The 12,040-nt window shown below is 45.9% G+C and overlaps 1 protein-coding gene across 3 annotated transcripts; it reads left to right on the top strand.

The window, feature by feature from the left end:
- The first annotated feature begins 5,614 nt into the window (after window positions 1–5,614).
- Window positions 5,615–12,040, top strand: COPS7A (COP9 signalosome subunit 7A). Of its 3 annotated transcripts, none has more exons than XM_029955163.1 (8): window positions 5,615–5,741; window positions 6,227–6,431; window positions 8,097–8,172; window positions 8,620–8,708; window positions 9,721–9,923; window positions 10,568–10,673; window positions 10,837–10,988; window positions 11,155–12,040. In XM_029955163.1, the coding sequence occupies exons 2-8, from the start codon at window positions 6,270–6,272 to the stop codon at window positions 11,192–11,194; spliced, it is 828 nt and encodes a 275-aa protein (XP_029811023.1). In that variant the 5' UTR covers window positions 5,615–5,741; window positions 6,227–6,269; the 3' UTR covers window positions 11,195–12,040. The 3 variants fall into 3 exon arrangements, with proteins under 3 accessions (XP_029811023.1, XP_029811021.1, XP_029811022.1); XM_029955161.1 differs by having other exon boundaries at window positions 5,615–5,772; XM_029955162.1 differs by lacking the exon at window positions 5,615–5,741 and adding an exon at window positions 5,766–5,858.

Below are 12,040 nucleotides of genomic sequence, written 5' to 3'. Positions count from 1 at the left end.
TAAATAAAACAACAACATCCACATTAGCACCCCCAAAAGTAAAATGCTTAGGTATACATCTAACAAAATATACATAAGATCTATGGGAGAAAAACTATAAGACTATAAAACTCTGATGAACAAAATCAAAGAAGAATGAAATAAATGGAGAGATAATCCATCTTTATGAATAGGAAGAATCAATATTATCAAGGTATCAGTTCATCCCAACTTGACCAATAGAATCAATGCAATCCCAAAGCCCAGCAAGTTATCTTAAGGATAGGGATGCCTGGGTGGCTCAGTCGGTTAGTGTCCGACCTCAGCTCAGGTCATGATCTCGTGGTTCGTGAGTTCAAGCCCTGCATTGAGCTATGTGCTGACAGCTCAGAACCTGGAGCCTGCTTTGGATTTTGTATCTCCCTCTCACTCTGCTCCTCCCCTGCTCATGCTCTGTCTCTCTCTCTCACACACACAAATAAAAAAAAATAAACATTAGGGGCACCTGGGTGGCTCAGTTGGTTAAGCAGCCGATTTCAGCTCAGGTCACATTCTCACAGTTTGTGGGTTCAAGCTCTGCGTCAGACTCTTGCTGAGCTCAGAGCCTGGAGTCTCCTTATGATTTGATGTCTCCCTCTCTCTCTGATCCTCCCCCGCTCACACTCTGTGTGTGTGTCTCTCTCAAAAATAAATAACCTGGGTGGCTCAGTTGGTTGGGCGTCTGACTTCAGCTGGGGTCATGATCTCCTGGTTCGTGGGTTCGAGCCCCGCATCGAGCTCTGTGCTGACAGCTCAGAGCCTGGAGCCTGTGATCAGATTCTGTGTCTCCCTCTCTCTCTGGCCCTCCCCTGCTCACATTGTCTCTCTGTTTCTCAAAAATAAATAAAATATTAAAACTTTTTAAAAATTTAAATAAAAAATAAACATTAAAAATGTTTTTTAAAAAGGATAATAACAAACTGATTCTAAATTTTATATACAGAGACAAAAGGCCCAGAATAGCCCATACAGTACTGAAGGGGAAAAATGAAGTTAGGACACTGAAACTATCTGGTTTCAGGACTTACTACAAAGCTTTAGTAATCAAGCGGCACCTGGGTGGCTCAGTTAGTTCAGCATCCACTTCAGCTCAGGTCATGATCTCATGGTTTGTGGGATCACACCCTGCATCAGGCTCTGTGCTGACAGCTTGGAACCTGGAGACTAATTTTGATTTTGTGTCTCCCTCTCTCTCTCTGCCCCTCTTAAGCTCTGTCTCTCTCCCTCTCAAAAATAAAGGGACTTTAAGAAAATTACAGCTATAGTAATCAAGACAGTGTACTACTGGTGAAAGAATGGACAAATAGATCAGTGGACCAGAATAGAGAGCCCAGAAATAGACCTCCATAAATATAGTCAAGTAACCCTTGAAAAAAAAAAAGCAAAAGCAATACAATGGATCAAAGATAATCTCTTCACTTTCAGTGACTCTGAAGCTTGGGAGATCTTGGTCTGGCCAAGGATGTCAGATCTCACTGTACTCCTAACTCTTCAAACTTTCTCTGAAGCCCCTCACTAAAATGGTTTGATCCTCTCCCCGAAAAAAAGAAAAAGATAATTTCTTCAACAAATGATGCTGGAACAAGTGTACATTCACATGAAGAAAGAAAAAGAAAGAAAGAAAGAAAGAAAGAAAGAAAGAAAGAAAGAAAGAAAGAAAGAAAGAAAGAAAGAAATTTGACACAGAGTTTATACCCTTGACAAAATTAACTAAAAATGGGTCACAGACCTAAAGGCAAAACCCAAAACTATAAAAACTCCTGGAAGATAACACAGGAAGGATTTGAATGACCTTGAGTATATTAATGCCTTTTTAGATACAACACCAAAGACACAATCTATGAAAAAAATTATTATAAGCTGGACTTAATATAAAAAACTTCTGTTCTGCAATAGACTAGAGAAGAGAAATAGATAAGCCACAGACTGGTATATGATATTTGCAAAGGCACAGCTTATAAAGGATTAATAGCCAAAATATTTTAAAAAAAACTCTTAAAACTCAACAAAGAAGAGGGGTGCCGTGGGTGGCTCAGTTAAGCGGCCAACTCTTGGTTTTGGCTCAGGTCAGGATCTTACAGTTCATGAGTTTCAGTGCTGTGTTGGGCTCTGCACTGCCAGTGTGGAGCCTGCCTGGCATTTTCTCTATCTCCCTCTCTCTAATCCCCTCTCTTCTCAAAATAAATAAACTTGGGGGGGAAAAAACCCTCAACAATCAAAAAACAAACAATTCAATTAAAAAATGGGCCAAAGACCTTAATGGACACTCTACTAAAGACATACAGGGAAGCCTGGGTGGCTCAGTCGGTTGAGCATCCAGCTTCAGCTCAGGTCATGATCTCGCGGTTTGTGGGTTTGAGCCCCATGTCAGGCTCTGTGCTGACTGCTAGCTCAGAGCCTGGAGCCTGCTTCAGATTCTGTATCTCCCTCTCTCTCTGACTCTCCCCTGCTCACGCTGTCTCTCAAAAATAAATAAAAAACAAAAAAAAATTAAAAAAAGACATACAGAAGGCAAGTAAGTATATGAAAAGATGTTCCACATCATATGTCCTCAGAGGAATGCAAATTAAAACAACGATATACTACTACACATCTAGTAGAAAGGCCAAAATCTGGAACACTGACAATATCAAAAGCTGGCCAAGATGTGGAGCAAAAAACTTTTATACGCTACTGGTGAGTACAGCCATTTTGGAAGACAGTTTTGTGGTTTCTTACAAAACTAAATATACTCTCATCATATGATCCAGTAATCGTGCTCCTTGATGTTTACTCAAAGGGGCAAACTTTGTCTATACCAAAACCACACATGGATTTTATAGCAGCTTTATTCATAATTGCCAAAACTTGGAAGCAACCAAGATGTCCTTCAGTAGGTGAACAGATAAGTAAACTGCGGAACTTCCAGACAATGGAACAGTAGTGGTACTAGAAAGCTATTAAGCCATGAAAAGACATGGCGGAATCTCAAGGTGCAAAAAACCAATATGAGAGGGCCATATACAGAATGGCATGTTTTCCACTCTATGACATTCTGGAAAAGGCAAAACTGTGGAGACAATGAAAAAAGATCAGTAGTTACCAGGGGTCCAGGGTGGGGAGAGATGAATAGGTAGGGCACAGAGAATTTTTCGGGCAATGAAAATACTCTGTATGACAATATAATTATGGATATATGTCATTATACATTATCCAAATCTACTGAATGTACACCATCAAGACTGAACCCTTAGATAAGCTGTGGACTTTGAGTGATTATGATGTGGTGAATATAGGTTCAGCCTTGGGGAAAAAAAATAGTACCATTTTGGTAAATAATGTTGCTAATGGGGAGGATAGGCATGTGGGGGAGCAGGAGTTATTATGAGGAATCTTTGTACTTTATTCTCAATATTATTGTAAACCTAAAGCTAAAAATAAAGTATTAAATGAAAACAAATGATTTTAAGTAGGCTCCATACCCAACATGGGGCTTGAACTTACAACCCTGACATCAAGAATCACATGGTTCTACCAACTGAGTCAGCCAGGGGACTCTAAATAATAAAGTCCTGGGGTGACTGGATGGCTCAGTTGGTTGAGTGTCCAACTCTTGATTTTGGCTGTGGTTATATTCTCAGGGTTGTGGGACTGAGTCCTATGGCAGGCTCTCTTGTGAGTGTGGACCATGCTTGGGATTCTCTCTCCCCCTCTGCCCCTCTCCCCTGCTCTCTAAAATTAAAAATAATAATAATAAAGTCTGAAAGAAAAGTTGAAAAAATAAGGATATGGCACATAATAAAATATGTGTGGACTCTTGTTCTTTCCTCATATTTTTCTTTTTCCCTACCTATTTAAATGGTTTAAAATAAACCATTAAAAACCAGAGTTTGAGTGGGAGAGAGGCAGAGAGAGAGGTGTACACAGAATCAGAAGCAGGCTCCAGGCTGTGAGATGTCAGCACTGAGCCCAATGCGGGGCTCAAACCAATGAACCATGAGATTATGACCTGAGCCGAAGCTGGATGCTTAACTGACTGAGTCACCCAGGCACCCCCTTTTTTCCGTCTTCAAATTGCTGAGATTGAACTAATTAATTCTTTGGCTTTTTCCAACTTTGATGTTTTAGTATGCTTTTGATTCTTTCTCCTCACTTTTCTGTGTCGTCTCTTCCATTATTTTCTTCTTTTCTTTCTCCTCTGCCTCTTCCTCCTCCTTTTTTGATCCTTTCTCTCACCCTACCCCTCAACTCCTTTCTCTGGTTCTGCTTCTCATTTGCTATCATAAACTAAGCCATGTGGACCATAAACTTTGAAGTCCCTTCAACTCCAGCAGTCTAACAGTGCTGTGATACTCTCTTCATTTATGTTCTCCATTTTCTCCTCTTTCCATTGCTTTTAAATTGCTTAACTTCCCTGGGCCTCAGCTTTTCCATCTGGAAAATGGAAGCAATACTAGATTGTTATAAATGTCAAATGCTTAAGTAAAGCTCTTAGTTCAGCGCCTAACACAAAGGCCTCCAAGATGTCATTAACTTTATTCTCATTTGACCTTCTGCAAGCCCAGTGTGAAATTTAAACAGTATAAAAATGTTAGTTGTTTATATTCCCTAGAGTATCGTAGTGACATGGAAAAATGGTTTCAGGCTTGAAGAAACCTGACTTCCAGACAAATCTCTAAATTCTTAAGAGCCTTGGGGTACGTGGACTCTGGCTCAGGGCATGATCTCAGGGTTCATGAGATCGAGCCACACATCGGGCTCTGTGCTGACAGCCCAGAGCCTAGAGTCTGTTTCAGATTCTGTGTACACCTCTCTCTCTCTGTTCCTCCCTGCTTGTTCTTTCTCTCTCTCTCTCTCTCTCTCTCTCTCTCTCTCAAAATTCAATAAAAATTTTAAATTCTTATGAGTCTCAATTTCCTTATCTGTAAAATGAAAACAATAACAGATGCCTTCCTTCCACCTAGGAGTCTTTCCTCTCCGAAGAATTAAAAGATTCAGTGCACACGAAAGCATCACTCAACTATGATAAAATGGTGTCCTGCATTCACACTGGGGGTGCGGTAGAGTTATGAAGATTCAATGAGATAAGATGCATGACCAACAGTGATCATTCAAAACATGTTACCTATTGTAATTTCCTTTACTTTTTACATTTCTTTCCCCTTGCTTCTCAAAAAAAAAAAAAAAAAAAAAAAAGTGGTTAAAATAGCCAGGTAATCCTTGCTGCTAAACTTCCATCATTGATTCTTGTCTCCTTCCTCATCACCCCCACCCCGCCACTTTTTCCTTCTCCCTCTCTTTCTTCCGTTACAGCTTTCCTATTCCTCAGGCACCGTGTGTAGCCTCGGATCTCCAGATTCCAGACAGCTTAGATCTAACACATAACCAACTGGGGTCTGCTGGAGACCAGGGGTTCCCTCTGCATTTAGCTCTGGCGCTCGCCCAACAATAAAGTTTTATTTAAACAGAGCAGGAAAAAAAGGCACCCTTCACTCTTCTTCAACAACCAATCAGAGAGTAGAATGACTGACGCTCGCGGGAGCTTCATCCATAGGACTGCGGGGGAGGGTCATACCCCACCCCAAACCGGCCTCGTAAGAACGGAAGTACGACCCGGAAGCCAGCCATAGAGTTTAGAGTGGCCAGAGCGACTCTGCAGGGAGGTGGCAGGAAAGGCTCAGAACAGCTGCCGGAGGTGACGGAGCAGCGGCCCCGCCCGGTGTGCTGGAAGACGAAGCTTCCAGGTAGCGGCCGGCCCGCAGAGTCTGACCCAGGGTACGACTGGGCAGTCGGCGTGAGCCTACGGTCCCTGGGCGGCCTCTTTAAGGGAGGGGGCGGAGCCACGCGGAAGGATCGTGAGGGTGAGGTCACGTGGTCGGGGGCACTTGCGGGGCACCAAGGAAATTTGAGGGAGCGTTGTTATTGGGGTGGACACCATGTGACGCCCCTTCCCCCACTACATCCTGTGCCTTGGGGTTGAGTGGGGTGCACATGTGGGGCTTGAGATTGACCCTGGGATGGGGGAGGAGGCGTGGCAACCCTATCTAAGCCAGGTTCCCATCAAAGTGGCCAATTGTAGGATACCTAGATCCGAGTTTTAAACTGCTCCACCTCTGGTTCCTCGTTTGTAAAAGTGACTCAGTGCCCCTGCAACCCAGCCCCTGACTCCTGTGCTTCTCGTCCTCCCAATGTTCAGGGACCTCCAGCTTCACATCCTCTTTCCTTGCAGCTCCAGATATCCTGAGCCCAGGTCCCCCCAGCTCAGTGCAGCCATGAGTGCGGAGGTGAAGGTGACAGGGCAGAACCAGGAGCAATTTCTGCTCCTGGCCAAGTCAGCCAAGGGGGCAGCGCTGGCCACACTCATCCACCAGGTGCTGGAGGCTCCTGGTGTCTACGTGTTTGGGGAACTGCTGGATATGCCTAATGTTAGAGAGGTGGGTTCTTGGCCTGGATAGCCCACAGGGAGGCTTGGGACTAAGTTTGAATTTGAAAATAAATGGGCAGGGCTCATTGGCAACCCCATAACCATTCAATTGAACAAAAATACGATGATGATTAACAGCTGGCATAAATATGTAGGCAGGAAAACCTCTTAGGTCTCTTTGGTGATGAATGATCTGTAAAACCCAGTATTTTTCATTTTTAAGCAAAAGAGCATGTGGTTCAGAAAAGGAGTCCTGATTCCAGCCTGTCTCCGCCAATGTAGTAGCTGTTAATAAAATCATGTCACCTTGAGCAGGTCATTTTTACTTTAGGACCTCAGTTTTCTCTTTTAAAATTGGAGTAGACATTGTCCTTCACTGTTAATTACAGAAATCAGGTGAGATTATGGGCAGTGTAAAGTCCAGTACAAATGGAAGGCAGGAACATGAAACTGGCATGCCTTCCTCTCCCTGCTTTGTACCCTTTGTTAATTCACTTAAGTTAGATAAGTGTCTAGAAGTGTTAGAAAGTGTCTTTTCCCCAGAGATGTGTGGTAAGATGCTAGGAACAGAAGAGAGAACTGTTCCCATATAAGAGGCAGAGTTAAAAGTACAGTAGATGGATCACCAAGATGTTTGACATTAGCCCAAGTTCTGAGATACTATGTCTGTTATAATGGCAAACTGTGTTAAGTTTTTGAGGGCCAGTGATTGACGAAGTCAATGAATTTAGCTTTTTGGGATCACTCTGGTATGGAGAAAAGTGGCTGCTTTCTTTCCCTGCTTTCCTCTGCAGGCGAACTAAAGAGGGTCCATTAAGGTGAAGAAAAAGAAGGATTTATTGGGTGTTTGTTTATCTCCCTGCTAGTCATCTAGGAATACCAGAAAAGTATAAGACACACTGCAGACACAGTGCTTATATCCCTTCTAAAACTTACATTCCAGTTGCAGAGATAAGATAAATGGATATGGGTATGTAAGTTAGTTATTTAGCAAATATTTATTGAGAACCAAAAACATGCAGAGCCCTGCTAGACCTAAGTGGGCTACCAGAGACTGGGTCTACAATCTTACTGGAAAGAAAGATATTCTTAGGTAACCGCCTAAGGGTTTGATTGATTAAGTGTCAGAATGAGTGATCAGTGATAGGAGAGGAGATCTGGGTGGCGAAGGCCTCCCGGTGCAGCAGGTCTGATGCAGGGGCCACAGATTCCAGCGCCTGCTGGGGCCATGCAGCTGTCAGAGAGGAGTAAAGCTAATGCAGCAGTGTTGGGGGAATTGGGAAGTACAGCAGACTGCCTAAAGATATTCAGATTCAGAAATATGAAACACACTCAAAGGACCAGAACACAGTTTGCTGTGTGTGTGTGTGTGTGCGCGCGCGCGTGTGCCCGCGCATGCTGTTAAACACTGAATGTTTTCAGTTCTGAATTTAGGGTAGGAATTGAAGATGTATGGAGGAAGAGGGCATGGTGGACTGGGGGAGTAGGGTAAACAACGGCCTTGAGGTGGAAATGAGACCTTCCCACAGGGAGAGTGATCACAGAGGCAGAGAGGTCCTTTCGGTGAGAGCTGATGGGAGAGGGGCCAGATGGGGCCAGAAAGTGGAATTCATAACAGGGTAAGGCTGGGAGGCTGAGGAGAGGCCCATCCTGTCACCTCTTCCTATTCTTGCAGCTGGCTGAGAGTGACTTCGCTTCCACGTTCCGGCTGCTCACTGTGTTTGCTTATGGGACATATGCTGATTACTTAGGTAACTGGAAGGCTGGAGCTCTGAGTAGTAGATGTGGGAGAAGGGCAATTTCTCTCTCTCATTTTTTAAATGTTTGTTTATTTTTGAGAGAGAGGGAGAGGGTGCGTGCCCGAGCACACTTGTGTGAGTGGGGGAGGGGCAGAGAGAGAGAGACCGAGCATCCAAGCAAGCTCTGTGTTGTCAGCATGAGCCCCAGTGTGGGTCTCGAACTCACAAACTGAGGTCATAATCTGAGCTGAAGTCAGACACTTAACTGAGCCACTGAGGCACCCCAAGAAGGGCAATTTCTGAAAGAACTTAGATGGATTTGCTGGGATACCCTCCTGGGGTACATAGGTCAGGGTCAAGACTTGAATCAGCATGGAAAACTCCAAGAAAAATTGGGGACAAGGGAAGGAGGCTAGAAAGCATAATCTGAATTTCCTATACTTCCTCCTTTTTTCATAGCTGAAGCCCGGAATCTTCCCCCACTCACAGAGGCTCAGAAGAATAAGCTTCGACACCTATCAGTTGTCACCCTAGCTGCCAAAGTCAAGGTGAGTGGGAGTCCGTCCCCTCCTGCCCCCAGTCCTGAGCCAGAGAGGTATGTCCTTTCACAGAGGGCCTATCTGAAGGGAATTTGCACTCAGACAGCCTTTGTCCACTCTGTTGTTCTGCCTCCCCACCCCCACCGTGTCCCTCCAAGGTATCTAAACTCCTACTTATAGCCTTTCAAGCTGGATCTTATTCTCTTAGTTTTCTGTTTTGTTTCTGTTTTTCACTCAACACTTTTTGCATTTTGGGTCAAAGTAGCAACTGGGATGCCATTCGCTTGTTTATTCGCTTGTTTAACAACCACTCTCCCCACTAGAGAAAGTCCCACACCAACAGCCTCAGCTTTCAGATCTGAGAACAAGACTCTCTCTTCTGGTGAAGTGCTAGTCTTCTATTTGCTAGAATATCTCTGTAGGTTCAGTTTGTTTGTTTGTTTTAGGAATTTTTTTAAATTATACTTTATTGTCAAGTTGGTTTCTAAGTTAGGTTCAGGTTTTTATTAAATATTCCTCTTCCATGTATCTACATTCTCTCAATTATTACTCGAGTCTCTTGTCCTTTTACATAAATCATACGTCTCTGTGTTGTGAGATGCTCTTTGGAAGGAAGGGAGTATCAAGGATGCACAGTAGCTCCAGACCCCTCCCACTCCCCGTACTCCCGTTTTGTCGGGCTTATCTGGACCAAGGTCTGTGTACCGTCCTGAGCCGTGGCCAGAGGATTGACACCCAGACAGATGTCACTTACTTTCTCTGTGGTGTGGGAGGAATAAGGTCGAGGGGGAATGTAAATCTTATATTTTATTTCTGGCTGTCCTTCTCAGAGTGTTGTCTCAGGTGGCAGTGCTTTTACTTATTTTGCTTTAGAGCCAGCCCTTTAGAAGAAATCACTTAGGAGTAGGAGTGGAGAGTAGGTAGGGCAGCCTGGGCAGGAGGGGCAAGGAAGGGAAAACCTTGGAAGCCCTTGTCTGCTGCAGAACCGCACAAAGCCCAGCCCGACCTCCCCGGGCCCCAGTGTATCCCATATGCAGTGTTGCTGGAAGCCCTGGCCCTGCGCAATGTGCGGCAGCTGGAAGACCTTGTCATTGAGGCCGTGTACGCCGACGTGCTCCGCGGCTCCCTGGACCAGCGCAATCAGCGGCTGGAGGTGGACTACAGCATCGGGCGGGACATCCAGCGCCAGGACCTCAGTGCCATTGCTCGGACCCTGCAGGAGTGGTGAGGCCCAAGTCCTGGCCCTGTTCCTTCTCTTCTCTTCTCACTCCAGGAAAGGGGGAGGTCTTTTGGAGGGGGGAGGGCTGGGCTGGGCTGCAGTGGTAGCATGAAGGTAGATGAGTTCATTCCTCTAAAGGCCTGTGAGAGCAGAAGGGAGCAGAGGAAGGCCTGGGAAGCAAGAGGCCAGGACGGTGTCCTTGGTATAGTAATTGGGGGAGGGGAGGAGGAGTCGTACCCTTGAGAGGATCCTCACTGGGATGTCAGTCACCTGTCTTGGACTGGATTCATTGCATTGGCCTGTCACTGGCACTATGTCTTCCGTGGGTCTCTTCGACTTCTGCTTTTCTCTTTGTATTCTTGTCTAACTTTTCTAACTCGAATTCATTAAAATACCTTTTTTTTACCTCCAGCATCTACCCAGTTTTGTTTTTAGTTCCTACTCACACGGTACACGTTACTCCAGGCACTTCCCATTCCACTCTTACCCGACCCGCATGCCTCTGTGGCTCCCGGTGGTTTCCAAGTGCCCCGGCAAGGGCTCCTAACTCAGACCAGGGTTTGGCTGTGGGGTATTCTGAGTGTGTCTTTCATGAGCCTGTAATCACAGCCGCCTTCCGCTGACGCGTCTCCGTTCCCGACCTGCACAGGTGTGTGGGCTGTGAGGTGGTGCTGTCAGGCATTGAGGAGCAGGTGAGCCGGGCCAACCAGCACAAGGAGCAGCAGCTCGGCCTGAAGCAGCAGATCGAGAGTGAGGTGAGCAGGCAGGGGATCCGGGCGGACCCCAGTTCTCCCAGCCTGGGCCAGCCGTCCTGTGCACAGGGGTTTGGACCGTGGATGTAGCAGATAGACAAGGCAGGCAGGGACTGTCAGATCCTGGAACCTCCCTCACTATTCCCCATTTCTTTCATCCTGGCAGGTCGCCAACCTTAAAAAGACCATTAAGGTTACAACAGCAGCAGCCGCCGCGGCTACCTCTCAGGACCCTGAGCAACACCTGACTGAGCTGAGGGAACCTGCTCCTGGCACCAACCAGCGCCAGCCCAGCAAGAAAGCCTCCAAGGGCAAGGGGTGAGCCACTGTGCAGGAGCCACTTGCTTCTGGGGTGCCCTGCTTTTACTTTAGAGACCTGGCTGTCTTCACCCCTTCAGTCATTTGCGTGGGGGTAGGATCTGGGGGGAGCTCTCAGGCGTTAGGGGAGTCTCTGCAGCCTTTCTCTCTCTCTTCCCCTTGCCAGGCTCCGAGGGAGCGCCAAGATTTGGTCCAAGTCGAACTGAAGGGACTGTCATTTCTTCCCTGGGGATGTGGGGTCCCAGCTGCCTGCCTGTCCCTTAGGAGTCCTCAAAGAGCCTTCCTGTGCCCCTGGCCAGCTGATAATCCTAGGTTCACGACCCTTAACCTCCCTCTTCTCTCCGCGGCCCCCAAGCATATATCACACCTTCTCTAGGGAGGAGGCAAGTACAAGTCATGTTTTTGTTGGTGCTTTTGCTTTATGTGGCTTTCTTATGTGCCCCATTGTCTCCCTCCACCTCCCTGCTGTACTCTGCCCCTGCTTCTCTAATGGGGGGGAGGGGCAGCATCCATCCCTGTTTATTATATGTCATTGAGTAGGTGGGGCTGCTTCTCCAGCATAACCCACATGTGTTTCTTCTCATACCACTCCACCCCTGCATGCTTAATGCCCAGTTTGTACTCCTTATTCCCAGCCTATTTGGGCAGCATCTGAAGAGCCATAGGGCTCCCACCTTTATTCCCACCCAGAGAATTCTGGGAGCCAGCCTGCCATTTTAGGAGTCACTGGACACTTTCATCCTAGAATCCTGTCACACTACAGTTTTTTTTTTCCTTTTCCTCTCTCCTCTGCTTGGGTCCTGGGAATGCTGCTGCTACAATGACCCCAGAGCCTAAGAAGGACAGCTGTCTCTTGAGGTTTTGAGAGATTGTTCTTTCTTAGCCCTGGCTATCTTGGAAAGCCTGATGGCAATCCTGGAAGGATTTATACTTCCTTTTGTGAGTTTGGTGGGGAAGGGAAGGGGATATAGATTGTATAAAAAAAAGTATATTATACATATATCTATATATAACATGAAACAGAAATAAATCTATGAGAAGTCTATCTATAA

Source organism: Suricata suricatta, chromosome 10, assembly GCF_006229205.1.
Source record: "Suricata suricatta isolate VVHF042 chromosome 10, meerkat_22Aug2017_6uvM2_HiC, whole genome shotgun sequence".
Classification (NCBI taxonomy): domain Eukaryota; kingdom Metazoa; phylum Chordata; class Mammalia; order Carnivora; family Herpestidae; genus Suricata; species Suricata suricatta.
Note: the sequence above shows the minus strand (reverse complement) of the source record. Positions and strands in the feature narration are given on the sequence as shown.